Source organism: Xenia sp. Carnegie-2017, unplaced genomic scaffold, assembly GCF_021976095.1.
Source record: "Xenia sp. Carnegie-2017 unplaced genomic scaffold, XeniaSp_v1 HiC_scaffold_13, whole genome shotgun sequence".
Taxonomy (NCBI): Eukaryota; Metazoa; Cnidaria; class Anthozoa; order Malacalcyonacea; family Xeniidae; genus Xenia; species Xenia sp. Carnegie-2017.
The window spans coordinates 9,861,245-9,886,875 of record NW_025813436.1 but is presented as its reverse complement, the minus strand read 5'-3'; the positions used below and the strand labels follow the sequence as shown (position 1 = coordinate 9,886,875).

The following is a 25,631-nucleotide window of genomic DNA, read 5'->3' as shown; positions in this document are numbered from 1 at the left end:
CAGTTCACCCCCAGGCACCACCCCAGTAAAATATGAAAATCCGTCCATGGATCAAAACGTAGACAATCGGAGAACTTTATACTTGTAAAAAGTCGCTATCGTTTGCTGTAAATATTAGTAATATTCATTTGATTGGAGCGGGAACTAACGATGGAGTTTAGTAAACTTTGTCTTATTAAAGTTCATCCATTTTTACTGCTTTTGGTCCTTGTCGAACATTTAGCCAATAATTAATCCGATCCAAGGATGATTGACTCAAGGATTAATACGATCGAAAGACGATTAGCTTATGTCAACGACCTTCAGTGGCGACAAAACTTACCACTATACTAAACTACATTTACCACGCAGTAAGTTGATCTAGGCGCCAGCTGTGGGATTTCAAAAGAACAGGCTTTGCGGGCTGTGCTGGTACGTCTGTAAATTGAAGAAATCATTTTTTTAGAAATAATATCGATTCAAACATTTACCTGTACGGATGTGATAATATAAAGACGAAAACAGACAACGAATATCCATGAACCTTTTTCTTTCGTCTCCGTATTTCTCATTCCGTTGACAATTGCATTGGTTGTGGATTGTGGACCAAACTCCTACGAAAAAAAGTTGAAAATTATATCAAAGCATTTGAAAATGATAGGTAAAGGAATTTTGAAGACTTTTCCACCATAGTTGCCATTTCTTGAGAAGAATTTGAACTCCATATAGTGGGAATCGACGAATGAATAATATCAAGAAACTCCGACAGCATAATTTGAAGTTGACTGGCTTCGTTCTCGTAATGAAACATCATTAACATGCGTAGTAATGTAGACACTTCATCTAATGAGAATATAGATGGTCGAATTAAGTAAACTGTCTATTGATCATATGATGAATGACGTCATACATAAGTCACCTTTCATTTTATCAACAAATGAGATGGTTTCAACTAAAGCTTCCATCAACGCGATATCCTCGTATTGACTTCCTTTTTTAAGACTAACTCTATTACGTTGTGATTTTCTTCGATTTTTGCGCGACTTTCTGTAAAAAAGTTTGGTCGCAGAATAATAATCATAAAGAAGGGCCACTTAGGTGTGCATCGCGTCTTCACGTCCGCCATTACTCCAGCAAGATGCTTAAGGTTTTTCACTTGTTTCCAACCACTGCAATCACATGACGTCATTTCTTCGTAATGAAATCGAAAATATTTCAACATAAGAAACGACGTCCGGTCATTTTAGTGGTTGGGAACAAATGAAAAACTCTAAATATCTTGCTGGAATAATGGCAGCCGATATGCGCAGCACAACATGCGTAAAGACAAAAATATCTAAGGTTCCAACACGACTGACCCTACTGTATATTCAATATTCTGTGGTTTGGTCGATATTTGTGAGTGTAAGTTAAAGACGTACAGCGGTTTAATTTTAAGACATACCCTGTACTTCGTGACGTCCTAGATGAGACAGACGATGATGTCATTGTGCTTATCGCCGAAATACTGGACGAGTCAGAAAAAAGTTCCGCATTTGCGTCATCGTCTAAATCATTATCTACAATGAAGGTTATACGTGGATAAGTATGGTTATACGTGGATAAGTATGGTTTTACGGGGATATCAGTAAGATTGGTGTCAATGAAAATGGTAATAATGAAACAACCGTTGATCAAATCCATTTGTCGTTTTTCTTTCTCCGTTCGAACGATGTTTAATCTTGTCAGGTATTTTTGAAAATCGTCTTTCTTTGCCAGTAAAGATGATAACATTGTTTCCTGAACTGTAAATAACGTGTAGTTAAAGAACAAAATCCTATCGTTGAAGGTTTTTAATTCATCAACAAAAAATAGAAACCTTGTTGCAGAGCGGGTTGAACATCTGTCTCAATAATGTCAACTCGGTCATATTTGTAAATCTAAATAAAGTAATATCATTTTATTTTGTAAATAAAAAAATCATTCATATTTAATTTATTATCGATATTAACCAGTTTAAAATGGTGTATTAACAATTATTGGATGAGATTGAGTGAGCATGTCAAGAATTTTTCACGCCGAAAACAATGGTATTTGCAGAAGCGAATGCGAAAGACAAATTCATTAATTGTTTTCTTGTACAATTATCAAAACAGGAACTTTGAACTACTTTGTGCTTAATGAACATTCAACCATAATACTTTGTGTTATCTGTAGACTTTTAACCAACCACAATCGAGATTACACCATCAAGAAGAACAAAAAAGAACCAGTTATATTTCTACCTGTCTTAAAGCTTCATTCCAATATCTTCCTTCAATGAGACATTCAATCGCACTCTCGTGATCCTAGAACATAAACCAACATCAACAGTATGACATGCTGTGTAAACGATACAAATAAATATATTTCTTACGTCAGCGTAATCAATCAACACAACAGCAGCTTCATCTAGCCGATTATTCTCTTTCAAATAACCTATGTACAAACATAAAGAAATCATTAAAATAATCAACAATACTAGGTAGATGGTCTAACGATACCTGCCATTGAACGTGCTAAACTTAAGAGTTCCTCCCGAGATGAACGAAGCTTTCCAGTAGCCAAACTAAATACTTGTCGCCAGTTGCCAGCCTTCTGAAACGCTCGTAGAGCGTTGCCGTAGTCACCACAACGAAATAACACTACGTAGAAGATTAAAGTATTTTATAAAGATTACCATTACGTTGCTTCATCAAAGCTACAAGGACATAAGCACTACCTACACCTGCTTCTTCGTATTTTTTTCTATCCATAAGATATTCTCCGTAGCTTACTGCAATTGTTTTATATTCAGAACCCGAGAACAACCGCAAGGCTTCTTTATAGAGATTATGTTCCTTTATCAGTTCAAGACCTTCGCTGAATCTCTCAGAACCTAAAATGAATGAACTATCAACGACGAAGATAAGTTGAAAGGAAAAGTGAAATAAAACACAGACATACCGCACTTCGCGATATGTTGAAGAGCGTTTGAATAACGTTTTAAGTATTTATCGATGGAAAATTTTTGATAGTTTTCTTCTAATTTTCGGAGATTGTTTAAGAACGGTAAATACTCCTTGGGATCCTACGGAGTTGGTAAATATTTGAATATCTGGAACCACGTCAAGGTGAAATTCTTCAATATAACAAACTCACTTTCTGTGATTTTTCAGCAACCATTAACACGAGCTGAAAATCATACATTCCCAACGCAACATTAAACATTTTGTCGACGGGAACAAGAAACAAGAGGTATTTAAGAGCTTCATCGGCATTAGAAATCTGTTTACTATCTGAATAATGAAGAGTATAAAAAACTACGTAGGTAGGGAGAAACTGTTAAGAAAAAGATAACTTGACAATACATAGTTTGGATAAATACCAAATTCATTGAGTCAATAAATATTACCTTTAAGATCTTTGATTATTTTCAAAGCACTTTCAAGTTGCGGACTTGTATTCTTAACATATGATGTCAAGATGCTTAATATATATCTTTAACAAAGTACAAACAAGGCATTTAATAATAGTTTGTGTAATCACAACACGCAAGAACATCACGAATTGAGCGACATACTTGTTGCTATCGATGTCTTTTAATGTTTCCCTCATCATATCACATATTGTATCGACTTTGTTTTCAATAATCTGTGCTCTGTCGAAGTAGTAGTCTGAATATAATGTTGTCGTCACATCAACTTCACTATATAAACAAAAACGTTCAGAAATAATCAATGTCATGAATCTTGCAAAACGGATTAACGTATGAAAAGTCACCGACTTTAATTCCGAAAGAAACATATTAATGTATGCGACAGATTCCACTTCTTTAACAAATACAGGAACGTTTTTCAAAAAACTCTAGATAACAAAATAGTAAAAATCTATCAGGAAAAAAACTCTTGTTAACCACAAAACCGAGGAGAAAATAATCACTAATATAACCTTATAGTTACATGTTTGTAGATGTAGATCTTCCAGGTTGGTATAGTCCTGAGAAGGACTGTTTTTGTTGTTGTTGACATTTGCTGTTGTTTGTTGAGTCAACAACAACAAAAACAGTCCTTCTCAGGACTATACCAACCTGGACGATCTACATCTACAAACATGTAACGATACTCCCGGGTTCAAACCATTTACTTTATAACCTTATAGTCATGATCACACAATAGATTGACATTGACACGATGTTTCCTCATACATAGAAACGCTTTATTATACTCTTGACTACAAGAAAAGAAAGATCGATGTCATAAAAAACGTCATGCTACGTACAATGACGTAATGATCACTGTTGACTACAAGAAAAGAAAGATCGATGTCATAAAAACGTCATGCTACGTACAATGACGTAATGATCACAAGTTACCTATTCAAACATTTCTTGAGATAGGAGATGACTAGAGGTCTGGGGTGAATTGTTTCCAAGTTTCCTCTGGGCATCTGTAAAACACTTTATATAGTATAATCATCGATGATATAATACTGAGGCCGGTAGCATGAATCCTGGATAGCTTTTCCATTGGACGGCAAAAGTTTCAAACTTATAAAAAAGATGTTATATTTTTCATACGACGAAGAAATTTCGTATCCTTCGAAAAAATATTTTGTTTCAATGATTTCTCAGTTCGAATCTTATATTTTTTTATTTTTTAAAAGGTTTTATGAAAGTTTAAAGTCGTATGTAAACTTGCGAGAGGAAGTTTAGATCTGCAATGTAGCGCACCAGTATTGTCATGATTATAGCAAATGCTTTAAAAACTAAAGTAACAATATTTCACACTCAAGTTTACTAGGTCTTACTTGAAGTATCAATTTCGTATCACGCGGGACAGCCAAGATAATTTTCGATCCACGCTCAACATTCCTAACGTGTTCACGAACGTCAGTGTTGGTTAAAATTGATACAATACCTGAAATGAAAAGGACGAAAATAATTGAGTATGGAAAAACAAGTACAAAGAAGATGAACATGGGATAACATAGACAACAAAGTACATAAAATACAGGCATTTGCACCTTTGCCATCGGATAAAATACTGAAACAGCGCAACAAATGTGACGTTGTTGTAACAAGAAGAAATTCGTCGTGAACAAAGAAAGAAGAACAGTTATTAGCAATTTCTTTATTATTGACATAAAGTCGTCCATGTCGTGTGAGGCCAATAACGACTTCCTGTAAATAAAATATGATGATTTTTATAACAATTGTTGTTAAAACAATGATTTCATCACATTCATGAACTATAAAACACCTCTTTTCCAATCTTTACTACAGCAATATGTTCACAAGGTTGAAGTAAACTAACGGCGTTACCATCTGCGTCGAACCACGGTTCAAGTTTGACATGTTCAGAATCTAAACAGTTATCTTTGATAAGTCAATCAACTTCATGAGATGCATTTATCAAAAAATACCATTCAACCTGAAGTGTATTTCATAATGGAGCCATCTGTTAGTTCTAAAGCTACTGAAGACGTATCAACATTCACAGATAGCCGAAGGAGATTTTTCACAGGAAAAAAAATCCTAAAATGCAAAAGTATTGTTGACAATAATTTTATGAAAAAATGTAGACAGTCACGAAGCAAATTATAACCATAAAACTTCTACGTTTTGACGAGAAATATCGAATGGCTAGCTCACTGATAAATAGCTGTATATTTCCCGTTAGCTTCATGTAAGATTATTTCATGGATGACCTCACGACAGGAATCGTATACCAGTAAAGTATCTTCCTTCCACCAAGTTAATTGACAAAGATGATTTACACATAACTTGTCAACATCAACTCTAAATGAATAAAAACAAAAATGAACAAAAACCCAGAACAAAGAACAAACAATTCACAATTGTCACCTCATCAAACGTAGTTCTCTTTCACCCCCCCCCCCGACATCAAGTCATATCAAATACGGGGTACAATACGATATTTCTTACATCAAGTACACACGAACCTTACTACATTGAAGTGTGATGATCCACTATCAAGAATGTTTTTATTGACGATCACAAGGTAACCATTTGAGAGAATCAAAGCAAGACGTCGAGAGTCAGGATGAAATGTCACCATATTTATAGGAGAATCCATTTCAACACAATGAGATGACATTGGCGGAGGAATGATAACTAACGACATCTCTGTCAGTAGAAGCTTGGCTAAAAACAAACACTTTTTATCCATCATTGTCAACAGTAATCATCGTGTGTATTGCTGCAATCATATACGTAGCATCTGTCAGTAATAATATAACAAACCCAGCAAATCCTACATCTATCCTACATCAATCCTATATTAACAATTATAACCCCACACAATCCTACGTCAATCCTACGTACATTAACAATTACAACCCACACAATCCTACATCAATCCTAAATTAGCAAATCTAACCCACTAAACTTTCCATCATCGATAATAAACATCTACGAACCTCCGTCAACCATCGCGACGGTTGAATCATTATTCACATGACAGCCACGTGATACAAAGATTTCCCAGGAAAATTGATATGACGTGTATGTCCCAGTTTTCGTGATAAGATGAAGTTGCAGGGCATTTTCACCGTCCCAAACAACATCAGAAATAAAATCGTTCGTAAATCGCAATTCTTGCTTTAAAAACCAATGATAATTACTGCTGTACCAAAGCTGAACTATAAACAGTAAAAATACTTAAAAAAAACCCAATTATTTGCCGACAGAACAATGATTGGGGGTCTGACAGCCCCTGACCCCCCCCCCTTACGTTAGTGAAGCCCCTTTGTGCTCATCGATTTGGATCGCTTAAAATTATTAAAACGCAAAACATGCATTTTGGAAAACACACCCTCCGTAAAGTTCACACTATTTACGTATGATTCCTTGAATTTTTGCCTTTATTCATAGTACGCACTAAAATTATATTTTCTGAGAATATTCCTCACAGTTTCGAGGAAGTTTATATGAAAAAGGAAGTTTTCTATGGATAAGCAAAGATATTTTTTCCTTCATTGATTTGACACCGCCCTTACAAGTATTTTTATACCTTCATGGTACAATATATAAAAAAATTACGTACGAGTTTCATAGTCATGGTCCACATCATCTTTTGCCATTTTACTCCAAAGACAAAGAAGAGAAGAATCGATATTCCAAAGTAATCTCACAATCTAAATTGTACAACAATGAAAATGGCAAGAAATTAATGAAATTAGCTATCTGTGCTAAATCACGGTAAAAATATATAAAGTTTAAAAGAACGGAATAAGCAATATATCCAGAAATATACCTACATAGAAAGACTAAAATTCGGAGGAGGCTACGCTTCTGAGAATCACGTTGTACAGTTCATTATTGAGCGGCATAAACTATCAATGGTTTATAGCATCAAGTTCTTTACTGGGTGTACAAAGCATCAAATACCTTAGCTTGATGTGATGGGAGATGAAATTCACCATGACGAAGACCGTTCTTCTCAAAGAAGATCACTTGTTGTTTGTTACGAAAATTTTGTACTGATGCAATCAAGTTTCCCGATGGTCTAAAATTCAACATGATGTTTACTATTTGTACAGAAGAAGGAAATCTGAGAATAACGTTGAGTTTTCTCGTTGAAAAATAATATTTTTTGTATAAATACGGTCTCTATGTCCAAGATCGTCATGTAGTCCAAGGTGTTACTGTCTATGATTTAAATATGCATGATCTCAATGTGCAGAATCTAAATGTCCAAGGTATAAATATCCACTGTCTAAATGTCCACTGTCTAAATGTCCAAGGTATAAATGTCCACTGTCTAAATGTCCACTGTCTAAATGTCCACTGTCTAAATGTCCACTGTCTAAATGTCCACTGTCTAAATGTCCACTGTCTAAATGTCCACTGTCTAAATGTCCACTGTCTAAATATCTACTGTCTAAAAGTCCAAGGTATAAATATCCACTGTCTAAATGTCCACTGTCTAAATGTCCAAGGTATAAATATCCACTGTCTAAATGTCCACTGTCTAAATGTCCACTGTCTAAATGTCCACTGTCTAAATGTCCACTGTCTAAATGTCCAAGGTATAAATGTCCACAATCTAAATGTCCACAATTTAAATGTCCACAATTTAAATGTCCACAATTTAAATGTACAAAATTTAAATGTGTACAATCCATTATATTCCCGCGACTAGAGCTCAATTCATTCAGTTAACTACAACAAAGTTAGATGTAATAAGAACTGCTGTTACATATGTGTTCTCATCCATCTTATGCAGACATTTATTTAAATGTAAAATTAAAAATATTCCAAAGTTGCAATGAACAAACCTCCAATTTAACGCCATGCCTTGTCCAGTAACATTTTCAGAGGATGATATAACCTCACCTTCTCTACTCCACACTCGTAATTCACGATTACCTAAAGACATCAAACATTACAACACTTTTCAAAATGTTTTCAGAATATAAACTAAGAACACAAGGATAGTGAAAAGATTCAAAAGAACGTTGCCTATTCACACGTAATTTGAATCAATTTTTTCATGGTAAATAAAACATCACAAGCTATCATTTAAACAACGATTCGTTGTCCACGGTTCACATGTAAGCGATTTTCTTTTTATGAAAGATGTTATGTCTGTGTATTGGCTACTTTGCTTTAACGCATGTGAGGGTATACCAGGCAGGTAACGATCTTTGAGGTAACAAGTTGCGAGTTGGAAAATGCATTTGTTTAAACAAGCTGAAGACAGACAAATAATATAACAACAATGTGTGACTGAAAATTTGCACAGTTTACTTGACATGTAACTGATGGAATGAACTAAACTCTGTAAATATTTAAACTTCTCTTCTGTAGATAATTTATTTCTTAGTAAATTTTGTAATTGTTTTTGAACAAAAGCACGCCCCTTGTGGAAATCAACCCCAGTTGACAAGGCCAGCGTGTCAAAATAAAGATTTTCATTCATTCATTCAGCTATTGGAGTTTATACCAATCAAATAAATCTCTTTACTGTTTGCTTGGTAACAATCTATCAAAAAAATCATCTGAACATGGGCAGTCCAATCTTCAGGTATGATAGAGAGATGTAAAGATTGTGCAAACTTTGGCCTTAAGAACAAAATACCCTAAGATCCTTTGCAAAACAGATATTCAAATGTTACAACATTTATAATAGCGACAATGATCTCAAAATGTCAACGAAAACTGCCTAGATAAACTTCAATGCATTTAGTAAGTACATTGAATCAAGTTGAACATAAATTGCATTCACCCCAACCAGGAAGTTCACATTATACATAACTTGTTTGAGTTTTCATGCAATCAACATAATACAGCAAAGTTTACATGGAAAATTTGCACTAAAAACAGCTTTTTCTGACGACAGACAACAATTGAAAGATTTGCCTTACAAAGTTATACTGACTATGCTTATCAAAATACCTCTTTCCATCAAAGAACTGACTACAAAATATTGTCCGTCTCCTCGCCAGGATATCCTAGGCTTTCTATCATCATCTTCACTGACAAATACAGCTGTATCCTCCTAAATGATATAAATTTTGCTAAATATTATAAAAACCATTCTACATAAAAAATAAAAGGCAATTATTTACCACATTATCTTTCATTCTTGCTGCATCTTTCCCCATAGAGCCATGAAACTGAGTTTTCTTACTACCCCAACCAACATTGACTGGACCACCTAGGGGCAAAATTATTACTAAATCTTTTGATTTGATCACCCCCCACACACACACACAATAATGTAACTGCCTTTTAAGAAAACAGCCCTTAAATGTAAACACCTTTTGCATAAAAAACACCCTTAATATGCCCCCCTTTTAAGAAAAGATGGCAAAACTTGTTAAGCTTAGAACTCGTCCTAAATGTGACCATCAAGAAGCATTACTCCCCCACCTTTATCCGATATTTCAGAGTTTATCAGAGATTCACATATAGGATCAAAGTTTTTGTTCATCAACATTAACAAATCTTCTCCTAAACAATAAACAGCATTTCATTGAATGAAGTTGCCAAAAACATGTTTTAAAATCTGCTCATTTCTTCAATAAACTAACCAGTTGTAAATGCAACAATTTCTTCATCAGGACTCCAAGCCATACATGTCAAACCACTGTCTACAGTTCCCACGCATTCAAACTGAAAACCATTTTTGGCAGTTATTTGTAAATGAATTATTTTTTACACAGGAAAAAATTAAATAAGCATTACAGCCATAAGAGCTCTGAGACTCTGCACAATTCTGTTCACAGAAAAAATCAGTATTTAGTTGAAAATAGACGATTTTATGCTACTGCTAAACAACATGATAGAATTACTTGAGTATTGGTAGCAACAATGATCTATCAATAAAAGTTAGAATTCATTCATAACCTGATGAGTTGTTGTATCATAAAGATGAACATTGCCATTTGTCGTGGCAAGAACAACAGCATCAAGACAAGATACATGTTGAACAGCAAACACAACATCTGTATTATCATCATCACTTATCAATTCATCCAAAGGAAATGCAAAATTAATCTAAAAATAGAAAAGTGAATAATAGACGGTAGAATTTTCCTCATCCTAATATTTTTATTTCAACAAACCTTTAGTGAAATGGGGTTGTATTCGATGAATTGTAGTGAAGACACAAAATACACGAGTCCATTATCAACATTAATGCTCATTAAAGCATTTTTGCAATGAGGTATAACATGAGGTTTGCAACCAATAACTTGAAGATTCTTCATCACCTAGAACATATAGTTTTTCAACAAATATCAAACAAAGGCGCAGAGAAGCAAGGCACCGGCCTGGAGGAAGAAATGTGGAGGATGGGAACTTTCCAATTTCAGTTTAAGCCATTTTTAATACATTCAAATTGCAGTGATATTAAAAAAATTTAAGGATGGTGACGGGATACAGCACATAACTAATGCAATTCATAAAATCAATTCAATAAAAACAAGTATTACAAAGGACAAACCTTTAGCTTTGATTTGCCATACCACGTTGATTTTTGTTTGTAGCGAGCAAAATTAGAGACTGGCAACTAGTCTGTCATCCGCTGAAGGCTTACTTACTATACGTCATAGTAACCTCATCAATGTATTAAAAACGTCATTAATGAATTAAAAAACGTCATTAATGAATACAATCATTAGAAAATAATAGTTTAAGTAAATTTACGAGAGATGTCGACGAGCAGCGTGGGTACAAACGAAGGTGGGGAGAAAAGAGGGGCAAGAAATGATGAAAGACAAACACCAATCATACCCGTTCAACCTATCAATGGCGTATGTCGTGTGTACATCACAGGATCACCAATGAAAGATGATGAAGAACCATCCTGTTATATTTGTAAGGAAAAAACCACCGCGCCATTAATTTCACCGTGTCAATGCACAGGTTCGTCGGCATTTGTGCATCAAGAATGCATAGAGGACATGTTTGAAATAAGAGGCGAAGAGACTTGTACTAGGTGTCATTATAGAATTCCCACTTATAGAACATTGAAACCAATTATGAAGGTAAGAAGTGACATGTTATCATCGCTCACATTGATACGTACATTGTTTCAACAAGTAAAAGATATTGATCAGATTTGCTCGATCATTTTTAGTGGGATGACTCAGCTCTGGAGTTTGTAAACCTTTTGGAACTGATAATAACAATAGCAGCATATCTTTCGCTCGTCCTGAATATAGTCGCCATTGTATTTCAAAGTACCTTAGTATCCACTAATGTAACCAAAGCAACAGTAGTTACTTTTGTTAGTCTACTAGTCAGTTGTATATGGCATTTATTCATCGTCGGATCGTGCACAATGATGTCATGGTCGTCACCTAACTGGAAAAGATGGCGCAGAGTGAACACGATGGTAAAATTGAAAAAGTTACATTATAAGGATCGTCAACTCAGTGATGTTTTATAATAAGGTACGTTAATTCATTCACAAAACCTTTGTAAATGACGTGTTACTTATGACGAGAAAAAATAACCAATTACATTCTTTTCTACAGCGTTTATTCTAATACGGATGGTTGGTATTGGGCAGCAAATCTATCAAATTCGCTCTCCTAACGGATAAGAAAAACAGCATACAAGAATTTAGTAATCACATACTTTTCAAGAAATTTTCAAAAGTTTTGAACGAACCTTAATATTATATTGTCTTGTAAAAACATGATCGGGATTTGAGCCTTTTAGTTGCGATATATAACGATTGCTAACCTTTGGAAAAATGTAAAAATATAAGATTTTTTTCTATGAGCTACGTCCAAACGTTAACTAGTTGTTCTACGCACGTACTTCCTGTGATTTTCCAAGATGCTGTGAAAGAACAGCAAGGTTAAGAAGCGTTTCTGCATTACTGTTGTCCTAAATGTCAGAAAAGTAATATTCCTAAACGATACATGAATAAAGAAACAAAATATTAAAGAAGCATGTTCTATTTTCGATAAATCCTCGTTTCTCATGAGAGACTTGATGAAATACAGGGCTGTAGCTAAAACGCTAATTGGGGGAGGGGGGGGGGAGTGTATATTCATATATTCAGTTTTTCGGAACTGATTTCTTTCAAAAGTGATTTGACTTAAAGAAGTTAGTCGGGCACAACTGAATATATGAATATACACCCCCCCCCCTCAATTAGCGTTCTAGCGACGTCCCCGAGGAAATAATATCACTATAGCAACATAACATACATGACGGTTAAATGAGAAAATAAAGAAGTTAACTAAAACCTGTTTCGGACGTCGAACTTTTCAAGGGCGCAACGCATTTGAAACAAACGATATTATACAGTGCAAAGGAGTTAATCTCATTAGTGCAATGAAAATCTAAACTACGCAGCTATGAAGAAATCCTTTAGTGCAATCACAGTTTTACGTGCTTATCAAGGAGAGCTTGAGCAAGCAAACAACACAATAGAAGCAACCTTATCTAATGCATCTTGTAGAACACTTTCAGCTTCTTCATACTTCCCCATCTGTAAATAACACACAGCTTGACCATTGAGTAGAACAACACTACTTCCATACTTGTCGGCCATTTCTTGAAATATATAGTATGCATCCTGTATCTTTTCACCTCCCTGAAAAATATGTAAATTAAGATTAAGTACATTAAACTACAGGATGATAAGGTACATGTATGTACATTAACAACAGGATGACAGGTACATGTTCCTACATTAAGCAACAGGATGACAAGGTACATGTATGTACATTTAATACATGCATGTAGGCTCACAATAATGGGTAAAATAATCTACATTAAGGGGGAAGAATGTGCTCTAGTTTGGATTAGGTTTTCATGGCTACTTGTAGCCATACGATGTCAGACACTTTTTTGTTAAATTTTGTTAATGATTTGGAGGTCTTTGAAAGAGTGCTCCATTACATGCTTAAACACGATTGCTTTTGCTCAATTGTTTGGTTTATTAGTATTTTGGAGGGAAGTTGGCACTCCCCTGCACCATATCTAGCCATGGCAAGGAGAAGTACACACCCTTCTGCATACCTCCACACCATTCTGCATACCTCCACACCATTCTGCATACCTTTACACTCCTCAACATACCTCCACAACCATACCTCCACACCATTCTGCATACCTTTACACTCCTCAACATACCTCCACATCCCTCCCCACATACCTCCACACACCTCCACACCCCTCCCTCAATCTATAATTTTTAATTAAAAGAAACAGGGGCTGATGAAATACTGAGATTTCAAAATATGTCCTGCAATTGAACAAATATATTTTCATACCACTGCAATGTTGAACCAAGCTTGTGCTAGCTGTGACAATGAAGCATCTTCATCAATTTCCTTTAATAAAACAAATTTTCACTAACTGTAAGTATGTACACATAACATAAATGTACACATACTAACTGTATGTATGTAGGTAGACCGAGAAGGAGATGGATGGATGCTGTGAACAGTGATATGAAGGCGATGGGTATAACAAGAGATATGGCGAGAGATAGAGACGTTTGGCGTAGAAAATTTCATGGACCGGTCAACCCCCCCAGGCGGGGATTAATACTGGCCGGTATACAAATGTTGTTTGTTTGTTTGTTTTGTTTGTAAGTATGTACACAAAAAATTCAAAATACATCACCACTTTCACACCTGCATTCTCTTTAATTCTTTCCTAAGAAAGATAAAATCCATTCATAATAAGAAAAGAGATGTTTAAATCTAAGGTAATTATCAAATACTAGAAAATTTTACATACTTTGCAAGATCAATTCTGTCCATACTTAAATACAGTTGAATGGTCAATGCAGAACTTTCTAGAGCTTCAGATGCATGAAGACACCGTAGAGCAGACTCGTAGTTCTAAATAAAAATTCATGAAAATAATCATCTGTAAATATAAATAAAAACAATAAAATGCATGTGCAGATTGGTCCATAGCTGTGCTTGCATTGGCCAGTGCAAACCATTTGTGCAAACTGATTTGAGCTCCACAAATTAAATCAATCAATCAATCAAAGACAATTTGTATATCAATCATAAATACGTCTTAGATGATGAATTAAAACAACTGCTTTAAATTTTTCTGTTTCACACAATTTTTATTTTATAAAAAAAATGAACAATGTTTTTTTGAGGTGTTTGTACTGGCCTTGACCCTCGGCAACAGGCTTACACTGATCAGCTATCAAGTTCTCCCTAGGTTTCTTTGGTTTTCATAAGCCTGTGCAAACACAGCAAACATTTTTTATTTCTTAAATGTTAAATATTTTGTCAACGTAATACCTGTTCATGAGAATAAATGATGGCAGCCATTAATAAATAATAATCATCAACATCCCCAGATTTCAACTTTTGATCCACAGTGTTCACAATTGTCTCTCTTGATAAAAAAAAGTTCGTTTGATGAGCTATCATTATGTATGCCATTCTGTCAGTTGATCTTACCTTCTACTAGAATTTTGTAAATATTCAGCCAATGTTCGTATAGGCTGTAGCTCCTTTGGTGAAGATCTGCTAATTTCATCAAGAACTACTCCATATTTACCCTACAATGGTAAATAATTAATTCAAATATATTTACTCACAAATCATCAGTAACTTTTAGCCATTTGCTATAATTCTCGCATACCTGGGCACAGTATGCACGAAACATAAAGACATCTTTCTCTGTTCTTAAATCTTGAGACAATGGCTGTGAAACAACGGTTACAACGCACGACTTACAGAAATTTTACAAAACCGTTCAAGCTAAAATGTCAAAGAATAAATACCTGAGTTTTTTGAGCTTCATTTATGCACTTTTGGAAATTTCCTAAGTAAAAAGAATTGCGAATATCGAATAACTCATCCACGTCACCTTTGCCAGCCATTTTACTAACCGCGTATTCGAAATAAAGAGACTGGTAACTAAAACATTTTGCTAAACACCAGTACAGTATTGAGAACATATATTCCTATACCACAGTATAGAGAATATACAGTAGAACCACTCAATTGAATTTTTTTTGTGGCACGTATATCTTATTGCGCATGTGATTACCATAGTGATAGCCAGTCAATTGCAATTTCTGACCAACAGGAATGATGAAATGGCTTACAGTTGCAAGTAATCTAATTAAATATACAGCAGCAAGTTGCACAGCCAAGCGGCCCTACTGTATATTCCTTATACTGTGCCTATACTGTGGCACCAGGCACCAGCCAATGGAATGGAAGAAAAATTTTATTAAACCTAATCAGAGAGAATCTGTTTTTCCTGCAATCGATCTAAGAACTCAGCTGGAGTAAAAACTTACGATTTGTTCCTTCATTGTAGAGTTTATGCTTAATATTCATAAGATCGGCATTCTTTATTTTTAAAACAGAAGTTACCATGAAAAACCCATCAAAGCTAAAATAAGATTACGAGTGAATCGTACAAATGTAATTTAAACTTACGCATGCTAATCCTAAAAAACTCCCTTGTAGATTCAATATTCCTCCAAATTAAATTCCTCACAATGGTCATAAATTATGTAAGCTAAGCAGTCGCAAATTAAAAAATAATATTCATACGAAGTAATATTTGGGTGAACCAAAACACAATAAATTCAGTCAATCTCAAAAAAACACCAAAAAGTGAATAGATAAGATAAATCCTACAAATGATTAATATATTGATAGTATCTTATCTAAAACTGTTAACAATAAATTTAACAGTTTTTTTGTTCAATAATGGTTTTTCTTGACTGAAATACTATACAACAGGCAAAAACCCATTTGACATTTATCCATTACACGTTTTGATAAAAATGGGAAATATCAAAGGTTGAATATTTTTTTAAAAAAAGTTAAATGCTTAAACAACTTTCTTCATGGAGACTGTCTGCATTTATAGCTTCTATTTTCTCCAATTTAAAAGAACACTCTGTCAAAAAGTTTAATTTCAGGTAAAATAATAATAAAAAAAAAACAGAAATAAAGAAAAAACTTCCCTTGTTTCTCTTCGCTCTTCAATTCATCTTCTTCTTTCATTCTTAAAAAAAACTGAATCACAACTTTCTCAATACATGCAAAATACATACGCAGCGATAGACAAATCTCTTGACATTTGTTATGACCGATGAAATTGAAAAAAATCAATAAACAAACAAAACTTCCCTTGTTTCTCTTCGTTCTTTAATTCATCTTCCTCTTCCAAAGACAAAGACAAAGTTCAATGACTTCATGCGCTCATCAAACAAACCATCGAAATTGTTGGGTTATAGATTTTCGTTATTCCCAGGTAAAATGTACTTATCTTTTATGATATTTTGAATTAATAATTCCTACGAAAAATAAATATCATTCAATCCGGAACAAATAATTTTTTGTATTAAATCAGGGGGAGACAAGACGTTGTTTCCCTGGGATAAAAACATGGCGGCAAGGAAACTTTAAAAATGATTTACTATTTATTTAGTACTTTACTACCTAAGGCCACTAAAGCCGACCCTGTTTACTCTGTCATATGTCAACCTATTATTCTCAAAGTGCGACGAGATACAGAAAAGAAATCATACAAACTAACAAAGTTTCCTTGATGAGGGATCGTGTGTTAAACTTCCAACTGTGTCTGTAGGCTGTATCATGGAAGGAGAAGTCAATACGCCCCCAAACATCATTAATTATTGAACGAACACAGAATATAGAGCACTTTAATGACGCAGATAAAGGACGCATAGGTGACAACAACCATTCATCAAAGTTTTGTTGTATAGTCTGAACAATATTTTCTTTTGAAACTTCATTTCATCGTATTCTAGATGGAAATTGGCGATGTTGTTAGTGGCGAGAACGATAGACCTAAGACTGTGACAAAGCAACAAAATAATGATTATCAAAAGGTCAAGGTGTCGTCTAAACCTAAATCATCAAACTGCTATATTTGTGGGAAAGAATTTCTTCTCTCATCATTAAAAATCCATGAGAAACAATGTGAGAAAAAACAAGAAACTTTATCAAGCACAAACAAATCATCTGCGACTAAGAAAGTCGTCAAAAAACCGCAATTTGAGACTTGTTATCTTTGTGGCAAAAAATTCCCTTCCCGTTTTCTGGGAGTACATGAGACACAGTGTATTAAGGCATGGAAATCCAACAGAACACCTGATGCAAAAGACAAACCAGTATCTGATAAAAATTTTGAACATGTGGTGGTTAGTTTAAGCAATAAAAACACATTGTCTGACTCAACTAAAGAGGATAATGTTGAATATGAGACTATAGAATCCACAAATAAGGATTTACCAGTACCAACAAACAATTGTGTTAGAAATAAAGGAAAAGGTTTGAAAACAATTCCATGTGGTGTTGCTTATCTGCCTCATTCACATAAGATTCATGAGAAAAAATGCTTAGGTTTAAACAAAACTAGCACTGTTGCTGAACAAAAAGAAAATAAAACTGAACAATCAATGGCAAATTCCACTGGGAAATTACCATGTGATCTCAATAACATTCAAAATGTTGAATATGTTTCAGAGAAACCCAGTGAAGAATTGCTTAAGTCCCCTTACCTTAAGCATGAAAAGAAATGTTTTCCTCAATCCTTAGAGGTAGCTAGTGGCAGTGAAGACCTACCACATAATGAAAGTCGATTGGCAGTAAAGCCAAAGACAATAATTTGTTATATTTGTGGCAAAGAGTTCTTGAAAGCTTCATATAAATTTCATGAAAAGAAATGTGCAAGCAAACATCAGAATGAATTTGACAACAAAGGTGTAACAAGAAAAGATCAAATAGAAGATGAAAATTATCCCATTCTCAAACTCAAAAGAAAACACCAAATACTCAGCCTTGCTATATTTGTGGAAAAGAAGTGCTCTCATCATCAATACATATTCATGAACAACAATGTCAGAAGAAGGCTGAATTGCTGAAGAATGCCAACAAACAAAAATCCTCATTAAAAACAAAACAGACTGTAACACCAATGAAAAATAAAACAACACCAAAAACAAAATCATGCTATATATGTGGTCAGACATGTTTGTTGAGCTCTATCAAGTTCCATGAACGCCAATGTGAGAAAAAATGGAACAAAGACTGAAAAAATGTTGCCTTTCGTTTGGTTACAGTTTCTACTCAGAAAGGATAATGTACCATAAATTTTTATGAACTTAAAGTTCATTATACTCTACGCGTTGTGAATTTGTTCAATGTCTTTTGTCAACTGTTCCTCCAAGGTTTCCTGCATTATAAGTAACAATATTGGCAAGAGATTACATTTTAATGAAATATAAATACATCAAAAGTACCAACCAATTCTATTCTTGCTTCTTCCAGTTTTACTTTTGCTAAAGACATATTCTATGAATGAAAGAAGAAATTGCTTGATAGTACAATTTATATGAAGATAAACAATAGCATGACATGTCATAATGTTGATACAGAGCTTCAACAGATGCAAAGAGCTTCAGACCTAGGTGCAGTCTGAGATGACAGTTCTATGTAATAACAAGGTAATTTATGGAATCATGACCTAAGCAAAAGATTATATATTTAAATTTGAATAATCTTAATATCATTGGTAAATTTCTTACAGGAGGCAAGCTATGGTAGTTGTCAAGCTTCGTTTTCAATGGCTTCAATTCATCTTCTACTTTTAAAATATCCTAGAACAGAAATACATGTTTCCACAACATTGGCGGCCAAAAGTTATACTTTTAAAAAAATCCCAGACTCATTGCAATCTCTTTCATACTGTATTCCCATGTGATGTTGCAAAGTTTGTTTCAATCATAATAATCCATTGATAATTCATTGAATACAAGAACTTAGGAAAAACAAAGCAGACAACTTTAAATGGAGAACATATATAAAATTCTCAATAAAACACCTCATATTTTCTTTCAAGAGCTTTATGAAAGAGGTCAGGTTTCAAATTCACATTTATAAGAATACTCTAAAATGAAGAAATAAAGCAGTGAAGACAAACCCCTTAAATAACATTGACAATACAATACTGTTTGAAGCCAACCTGTAAGTGATGTAATTGCTGCTCATATTCACTGGATTTTTGTTTAAGAAAATCAGTCTCATTTCTTCGTTGTTTCAGCAATGGTTCTTGCAAGGAAATCTCATTTTCTAGTATTTCGTAAGCCCTGTACATATACATGATAAATTAATGGGAGTGATCTTTAAACTTCAATCATAGTTATACAAACAGGTAAAATATAAAACAAAACAAACTCCGAAGGTGATTTCCGGGCATAATAAGATATAGTGATATTTGGAATTTATTACAAATTTATCATAAAATAGCAACTCTTAGAAATTGAATTTATTAAAAATTTAAATTAAAATCCAATTCATCACAAATTCATCATAAATTCCAAATATCACTATATCTTATTTGTCCTTTCTTATATCTTGAATATTGAGTTAAAGATGGAAATTATCTACAGAGTTTGTTTTGCTTTATATTTTATGAAATTATTGGCTGGCAATGGATTTTTGTAGAAACAGGTAAACACAGACCTTTTCAAGGTATTATATTGCAAGAGAGCTTTCTTTGTCGCACGGAGGAGCTTTTTCATAGAATATTTTGATTCCTTCATTTGCTTCTTAATTAAATGGCGTTCTCTCAAGAGGTTGTTGATACCAAGAATATAACTGAAGAAATTCACATGCGTAACTTAGTAATTTATGTCTCCAAGTGTTGGAGAATGGACAAAAAAACATTGCAAAAGTTGTATCTTTTTCAAGACTTGCTCACATATCTTCTGCAAATAATAGTCCAGAATTGGACGTGTATGAATGATAAATGTTTGTAAATGTAGATCATCCAGGTTGGTATAGTCCTGAGAAGGACTGTTTTTGTTGTTGTTGACTGACATTTCGACAACCTTAGCGGTAGTCATCTTCAGAGTCAAAAATGTCTACCGCTAAGGTTGTCGAAACATCAGTCAACAACAACAAAAACAATCCTTCTCAGGACTATACCAACCTGGATGATCTACATTTACAAACATGTAACGATACTCCCGGGTTCAAACCATTTACTTTATGAATGATAAAGTTACCTGGACATAGTGGTATCCTTTAAATTCAGATTTAGAGCAGTATTTGCCAGAATTTCAACGCTAGCTTGTGAGGACTCTGGTAAATTGCTTAGACCAACTGCTGCTGTAATCTTATGCAATCTTGCACCTCAAAATATTAAAATATTAAAATGAAAAGAATACATTGATAGTAGTGACAGACAGAACAAATTACTAAACAAATTCTCAACATCCTACTTTCATGTTTGTATTCTTCTTTTCTCTGAATCAATTCTTCCATAATTGTTTCGAAAGCTTTGTCTTTCCGTTCGTTGATACAAGCCAAATCATACAATAAAGAGACGGTGGTTGAATTTACTTCAAAAGGAGGAATTACATTTCCTTGGTACACTGATTCAAGCCATGATCGAACCTTATATAAAATAAAACATTTATACCCTGAAAAATTATTCCTACGAAATTAATGATAATACATTAATGTACCTTTAGATGTTTTTCATCCATGTTTTAGACTTAATTTTGCAATGTTTTTTTTTCTCAAAAAACAAGAAATGTTGACATTTGAAAGACCCACCATTTCTATCGCGTGGCATCCACGCGTGGCAACCACGAGTCAACCAATATTGTTATTTCATATTAACGTATGTATAAACTATAAAACAAACTTTTTTAATGCAAACATGTTTCGACAATCTTCTCATTCTTATGCCAATGAGAAAAAATGAGCAATATGGTTCATGAATGCTGTTTACTATTTATGAAATTCGATTAGTTATTTACAGACAATAGAGATAAAGTGTAGAGTTAAAAATATTTACAAGTAATTAACATATGAAAAGCAGACATACGTAAAGTGAAAGAACATGGAAAATAAAATATATTTGCAAACTAAGAAAGGTGTTAACATGGTAAATTTGCTTATAAAAATTTAGGCTTATTGCACTGATCAACTCTCAAGCTCTCCCAAAGGTTTGCACAAGCCTGTGCGGAAACATTAAACATCATTTATTTCTTAAATAAAAACAGGAAAATATATCTTTCTTTCACCTGTGCTCACAGAAAACTTGCCATTTACTTACTTGTGATGAAAACAAAAGCATATTTTCCATTTTTAAGATTAATATTTCATTTCAAAGAAGATTCAATAACAAATTCTCCTAGAAGCTCATAAGCCAATCAAAATCATTCATAGTTGACATCCATCATCGCATCACGTTTGAAACAACAGCGGGAAGCGACACTGTCTATGGGGGAAGGTAAGTTTGTAAAATGTTGATTTATAGTTCAAAAAAAAACTTCAAATATCATTAAATTCGATGAGAACCTCTGCTTAATGTATTAATATATATTACTTTATTTGAAAATCTTTTTTGTAGATGTTTTCATGCAATTTCGGCACTCAACATGTCCTTCGTTTGTATGCTTGTTTGCTTTTAGCAGGAAGACTTAGACGTTATAAAAATGACAATTTTTTGATATTTCGATGATTTGTTTTAATTATATTTCGGTCTCATTGTCGATTGTTAGTGTTTGAATGTTTGAAAACAAACTTTGGTGAATATCTCTTTTTGAGCATGAATTTGTGAATCATCTTTTAATACAGCAGAAAGCGCGCGACCGCCATCGTTTCACATTTCAATGAAATTCTGTAAAATGCGAGAGAATTCTCGGTCAAAAATCACAGGAAAGCAAAATGAATTAGGCATAAGGCATATCGACCGTATCCTTCCATTTTGGTCATTTTTAGTCAGTAAAAACTGTACTTTCCATGACAAGAGCAAAATTTGTGTTTGTGTATTGGAAAGACAATGAATTCTTTCAAAGAAATTTTCAAAGAAATCAAATGAATACTAACTTTTGCTGAAATTTGTAAAGCATAAAGGTTGAACAGGCTTTGTTTAAGACAAAGCTGTTAAAAATGGTACAGAAACATGAAAATTTTGATTCACTCATGTTCGCGCCATTTTCAGGAAAAAATTCTGTCTTACTCAAGATTCAAATATAAATTTTCGACCAAAAACATTGTAAAATATATAATCAGAGTGAAAAAAAGCATACAAAAACTTTCATAACTTACGTTGTAGCTTTCATGAACTGATGAACTGCGGAAAAAGAGGGAAATTGCTAATGTGAAAATCTTGAAGGTATTCAAGTTATGGATTACGTCATGGATTACTTCATAATTATTCCTGATTACGTCATGGGTGTCATGGATGACGTTATGGTTATTGCGAAATGAATCATGTTTGACGAAGATGCGTGAGCTTGTCTATGCCAGTTGAGGATCACGAGAGTATAAAGTGAAGGCGACGATAAAGGTACAATTGTCTATTTTTTATCATTTAATATCCATTCCTGCTGATAAAAACAGGAAAATGATTGAGAACTGGCTGAAATGTAGAGAAACATTACAAGTTTTTATGCTTCCCGATTGGTTGTTGCATTAAAGTTTGTTGGGCTCCTGGGCACTAGTGAGTTTGGGCCCCCATGTCATTGTTGTATGCAGGCAAATTTTATTCTTGGTCAATATTTTCCCGGCAGTTGCGTTTTCAACAGCACGTGCAGCTTTAGGCTTTCAATCAATTAACACATGTGAGTGATGTGACTTGACAAATATTATCAAATAGCATTGGCGTAAAGATTTTCACCTCAAATAATATATTGTTTGCAATGGCGACTAAATACAGCAAACAGCATTAGTTTTCGTACTGTGCTGCTGTTTTTTAAACTTAATCTCATTGTCACAATAAAAACTTTTGGTCCCCAAAAGTTTTCTTAGCCCCTAGGCACGGGCTCAGTGGGCCCATTGGTGGACCGATTCCAGTTCTTGTTCCTACAACTTGTATATTCATGTCATGTTTTAAGCATTCTTTGCGTGAAAATGTGTAAAAATGCGTAAATTATATATTTTTCTGTAGCTAGCTAAAAATGCGTAAACTATAGTCTTTTGGTGAAAATGTAAAAAAAATGTGTTAATTATTTTTTTGCGCAAAAACAGCTATGTAAAAATGCGTGAATTACAGTTTTTTGGTAAAAAAGAGCTTTTTATTTTACCATTTTCATACGGTATGGCTTTAAAAAATGGCATGGCATTAGCTATCTTAGTCAACTAATACAGCTAATGAAATAAAAATGTTAAAATACAATCTCCATTGCTATTTCCATTAAAAAGACTGCTTAAATGCGTTTGCAAGCGTATTTAAGACAAAGGCCTTTAATGCCTTTGTCAAGATTATTAGAAAGATAGGAGCAACTAGCAAGACACTTACTTTGTAAAAGACATTACAATGCTGATTAGTGATGGTGTGCATAAGGAATTGATAACTCTTGTTGGTGAACTCTTTTCGGCTTCTTCGCCATAACTCCAAGGTAACAAAACACCTGACCCTTTTTCAAAATTGTTTTTGTCATTAAAAAGTCGCCTGTTAAAAGTCGATGTACGTCATGTATAGTAAAGAAGTGAACAAAATTTGCATGTCATCATTGAATAGACACAAAAGAACAATAGCGCAATTCGAACTCAATAGTGATGAATGGTAAATACCTTTAAAAGAGCATCTTATTTTGCTGTAACCTGTAATATGAAAATCAATTAGACAAAACGAAAATTAATTAAATGAACTTGAAAAGATTGTTGATAAGCCATAAGCATTTTACTTCTATAAAATCAACCATAATAAACCACGTGTCTTGTTTTATACATGATAAATGACATGAATGATTATATATCATCAAACGCCTCTTCTTATGTTTTAAATATTACTTATAAACAAGTCACACTTCACTACAAGTCAACAATAACGATTAATCAAAAATGCACACATTAAAACCATTGTCATAATGACAGAAAATGGTCCTGTAGGATTCATTTGTGTTCGTTTGAAACTGGAAAGCATGTAAAACTACAACTCAAACAGCTCGCCTTAAATTTAAACAGAAAAAATATCATTCCATGCATAGGTTCACAATATGTAGTACGTGTGACTTACGCTTTGTCACCATCGTTGAGAAGACGAAGAAAGAGCCTTCTTTGCTCTGCTGTCGAAAGTTAACTTTGTTAGAGTATTCATGTTCTACCAACAGTAAAGACAAAGATGAAAAAAGTATATACAATGTCAGCCATTGCCATGTGGTACATCAAAACAAAAACGCGCATGCTCGTACTCAATTTAATGGCGTTGGGAATCATTTAAATTGTCTGTTTAAACTTAGCAAACATATTTTTTACCATCATACATAACAGCAAACACTTTTTTATTTTGTAATTGATTCTTCAGCACTTATTTATGTAAGTTTGTAAAGCCATATGACATCGTTGAAAAAACGTTTACTTTCTTGTCGTAAGAAATCATACTCATGTTTAAAGACGTCGTTGTCCATTAAGGACTAAACTTATGCAGTTACAATGGGCTTTGGAGACTAAAACTATTTTGTTTAGCAACTTTGGTTATCTTGTCTGTTTGATGCAAAGATTAAAACAAAGATAGACACAAAAGTAGACATAAATGTAAACATAAAAGTAGACACAAAGGTAGACATAAAGGTAGACATAGAGGTTGACATAAAGGTAGACATAAAGATAAAAACAAAGATAGACACAAAGGTAGACATAAAGGTTGACAAATAGAAAAAAACAAAGAACGTTGAATACGAAAAAGCTTTTTGTGATTACATGATTACATGAAAATATTTTTTAGCAAACGTTAAGTCTTGTTTCTCGAACAATTACAAAAAATGTGTGTTGTGTAAACAAATGTAGTTAAAGGAGTCGATGTAGTCATCAGAAAAGATGAACGACATTTGAAAAAGTAATTATTTCATAAGAGAAGACATGAGATTACATTTGAAAACATTGTTATTTCACAGGAGTATTTATGCATGATAATACAAAATATGTTAACTTAGTCAAAATAAACAAGTTAAATAATCCCCAACGGCAAAGTGCTAAATTACCAAAGCCACTGGTAAAATACTAAACTCGTTTTGCTGAACAAAATATTTAAAGTCACCGAAGCGCAAGCATAACTGCATAAGTTTACTCCTAATTGGACCACATTGCTTTTAATCATGAATATTTCTTACTACACAAAAAGTGAGCTATTTCTTCATCGAATGTTTTAGTCTCCAAAGCGCATCGTAACTGCATAAGTT

The 25,631-nt window shown here is 33.7% G+C and overlaps 5 protein-coding genes across 5 annotated transcripts; 2 read left to right on the top strand and 3 right to left on the bottom strand.

Moving 5' to 3' along the window:
* Positions 1-59: 59 nt before the first annotated feature.
* LOC124447114 (putative elongator complex protein 1) lies at positions 60-11,586 on the bottom strand. Its single transcript, XM_046998013.1, has 35 exons — positions 10,950-11,586; positions 10,570-10,716; positions 10,352-10,501; positions 10,036-10,117; positions 9,875-9,955; positions 9,571-9,659; positions 9,398-9,500; positions 8,278-8,368; positions 7,388-7,505; positions 7,044-7,134; positions 6,418-6,639; positions 5,941-6,142; positions 5,630-5,776; positions 5,409-5,512; positions 5,238-5,341; positions 5,002-5,158; positions 4,786-4,895; positions 4,352-4,425; positions 4,131-4,209; positions 3,764-3,843; positions 3,560-3,685; positions 3,392-3,477; positions 3,139-3,275; positions 2,944-3,067; positions 2,720-2,875; positions 2,502-2,642; positions 2,375-2,436; positions 2,244-2,306; positions 1,838-1,898; positions 1,647-1,763; positions 1,424-1,538; positions 899-1,026; positions 668-822; positions 524-593; positions 60-417 (listed from the first exon to the last, which is right to left on the bottom strand). Exons 2-35 carry the CDS (start codon positions 10,711-10,713, stop codon positions 341-343), a joined length of 3,846 nt encoding a protein of 1,281 aa, XP_046853969.1. The 5' UTR covers positions 10,714-10,716; positions 10,950-11,586; the 3' UTR covers positions 60-340.
* Positions 11,158-11,897, top strand: LOC124433384 (E3 ubiquitin-protein ligase MARCHF3-like). Its single transcript, XM_046983144.1, has 2 exons — positions 11,158-11,493; positions 11,586-11,897. Exons 1-2 carry the CDS (start codon positions 11,158-11,160, stop codon positions 11,895-11,897), a joined length of 648 nt encoding a protein of 215 aa, XP_046839100.1.
* On the bottom strand, positions 11,845-15,846 carry LOC124447270 (coatomer subunit epsilon-like). Its single transcript, XM_046998175.1, has 12 exons — positions 15,753-15,846; positions 15,228-15,268; positions 15,086-15,148; positions 14,902-15,002; positions 14,740-14,836; positions 14,213-14,316; positions 14,107-14,128; positions 13,741-13,800; positions 12,903-13,058; positions 12,275-12,343; positions 12,122-12,196; positions 11,845-12,042 (listed from the first exon to the last, which is right to left on the bottom strand). Exons 1-12 carry the CDS (start codon positions 15,829-15,831, stop codon positions 11,989-11,991), a joined length of 921 nt encoding a protein of 306 aa, XP_046854131.1. The 5' UTR covers positions 15,832-15,846; the 3' UTR covers positions 11,845-11,988.
* Positions 15,847-16,828: 982 nt separating this feature from the next.
* On the top strand, positions 16,829-18,741 carry LOC124447248 (zinc finger protein 474-like). The gene is made up of 2 exons (XM_046998144.1): positions 16,829-17,159; positions 17,241-18,741. Exon 2 carries the CDS (start codon positions 17,241-17,243, stop codon positions 18,354-18,356), a length of 1,116 nt encoding a protein of 371 aa, XP_046854100.1. The 5' UTR covers positions 16,829-17,159; the 3' UTR covers positions 18,357-18,741.
* On the bottom strand, positions 18,450-21,060 carry LOC124447299 (HAUS augmin-like complex subunit 1). Its single transcript, XM_046998207.1, has 9 exons — positions 20,964-21,060; positions 20,718-20,892; positions 20,502-20,628; positions 19,957-20,091; positions 19,457-19,580; positions 19,316-19,381; positions 19,020-19,091; positions 18,739-18,786; positions 18,450-18,667 (listed from the first exon to the last, which is right to left on the bottom strand). Exons 1-9 carry the CDS (start codon positions 20,982-20,984, stop codon positions 18,614-18,616), a joined length of 822 nt encoding a protein of 273 aa, XP_046854163.1. The 5' UTR covers positions 20,985-21,060; the 3' UTR covers positions 18,450-18,613.
* Positions 21,061-25,631: the final 4,571 nt, after the last annotated feature.